This window comes from Cyprinodon variegatus, unplaced genomic scaffold, assembly GCF_000732505.1.
Source record: "Cyprinodon variegatus isolate N-32 unplaced genomic scaffold, C_variegatus-1.0 Scaffold140, whole genome shotgun sequence".
Lineage (NCBI taxonomy): Eukaryota > Metazoa > Chordata > Actinopteri > Cyprinodontiformes > Cyprinodontidae > Cyprinodon > Cyprinodon variegatus.
The window spans coordinates 1,207,874-1,209,330 of NW_015150593.1; the positions used below are offsets into that span (position 1 = coordinate 1,207,874).

At 40.2% G+C, this 1,457-nt stretch overlaps 1 protein-coding gene across 1 annotated transcript in view; it reads right to left on the reverse strand.

The window, feature by feature from the left end:
- Window positions 1-1,457, reverse strand: part of LOC107086006 (FYVE, RhoGEF and PH domain-containing protein 6-like) — a 29,504-nt gene that overhangs the window by 12,504 nt on the left and 15,543 nt on the right. Inside the window, exons 7-8 of the mRNA XM_015376721.1 lie at window positions 316-472; window positions 92-179 (exon numbers count right to left, since the gene is read on the reverse strand). Coding sequence (XP_015232207.1) covers window positions 92-179; window positions 316-472 — 245 coding nt within the window. The remainder of the gene's footprint in view (window positions 1-91; window positions 180-315; window positions 473-1,457) is intronic.

Below are 1,457 nucleotides of genomic sequence, written 5' to 3' on the forward strand. Positions count from 1 at the left end.
AACATTATTACAGCTTTCAAAATCCTATTAGTTAGTATTTGTACTTCGTTACTTCCCATCTCTGAAAACCAGTCATCTGTTTTGGATTTACCTGTGAGCAGCAGCTGGTACTGAGGAATCCGCTGGACTGGCTTCAGCAGATAATGTTTTATAGCCAAGTTAGCACAACGAGGACTCGTCTAAAATAAAGGAAATAAGAAGACAGTTTTCATGTGCAAATGTACATCCTCCTATTCTGGCCTAAACAAATAAAATGCCACCAACAAAGACACGCCTCCCCAAACAGCTGAAACAGAACAGGTTTGGCAGGATTACCTCGAATTCTCTGACAACAGCGGCAAACGCAGAGTTCTTCTTAGTCTGCTCCTCCAGTAGGTTCACATTCTTGTTAAACTCGCGGATGTATGTGGAGTACATCTTTAAATAATGCCCTTTCTTCAGGAACAGGTCAGCCACCTGGGAACTCTCATCCCTGTTTACGAGACAAACCAGGTCAGCTGGATGTAAGAATAAAGTGCCCAAAGTTTCAGGGTTTTATATCTTTTCTTTGAAATTAGCAAAAAAGACTTTGAGTTGTGTCTAAAATATAAGCAGTGTACTTTAAGAACAGGGTTTCGAACTCTTCATCCCTGATGCACTTTTCCAGTATTTTGATGAACTCATTCATTATTCCTGATATGCAATAAAATGGCTTTATTAACATTCCCACATCATAATGCCTAAACCAGCTTTCATTCAGAGTTTAGTTGGTGGCTGAGACACTGTAGTCCTTAGGCCCCAAAACAAACAATATTTTTTTTCATCAGTCCATAAAATGCTGGAGCCAGTGTGTTCCGGCAAAATGTCTGGAGCATTGGTTAAGACTTGGACAGATTTATTTTAGACAGATTTAGTAAGATGGTTTAATACCATAGTGGGGACTATTGCTTATAGTTACTGTAATGACAAAAAAAATTGAATAATCACAAGTACAAAGCAACTAAATTCACTCCCTGCATTAAACTCATCCCCTTTGGGAGCAGTGGGCTGCCGTTGTGCGGCGCCCAGAGCAGCATGGCGTTAAGGGTCTTGCTCAGGGACCCAGAATTGCAGTCTGTGGGAGAAGGGCTTGAACTCAAAACCTTTGGGATCCAAGCCCAATGCCTTCACCACTAGGCCGCCAAGATGAGGCTCCTCTGATTCTTAAAGTAAACGGAGAGTTTTTACCATACCGACTTCTTAAAGATTCAATAGTGGTTGGTTTTCCTTCAGGATTTTAAGGTGTGGGTTTTTATGTGTACACTGGTTTACGTTATTTTACCTGAGCCTATACATTTTCATTGTCTTTTTTCCTCAATCTATCAAATTTAGTCAAAGGAAAACAAGACAACTCAAAGGATGGTGCTCTTTTTACACTGTTTACTTCTGATCACTGCTGCACTTTAGGGAATGGAAATGTTCTGAAAGCTTTACAAAAC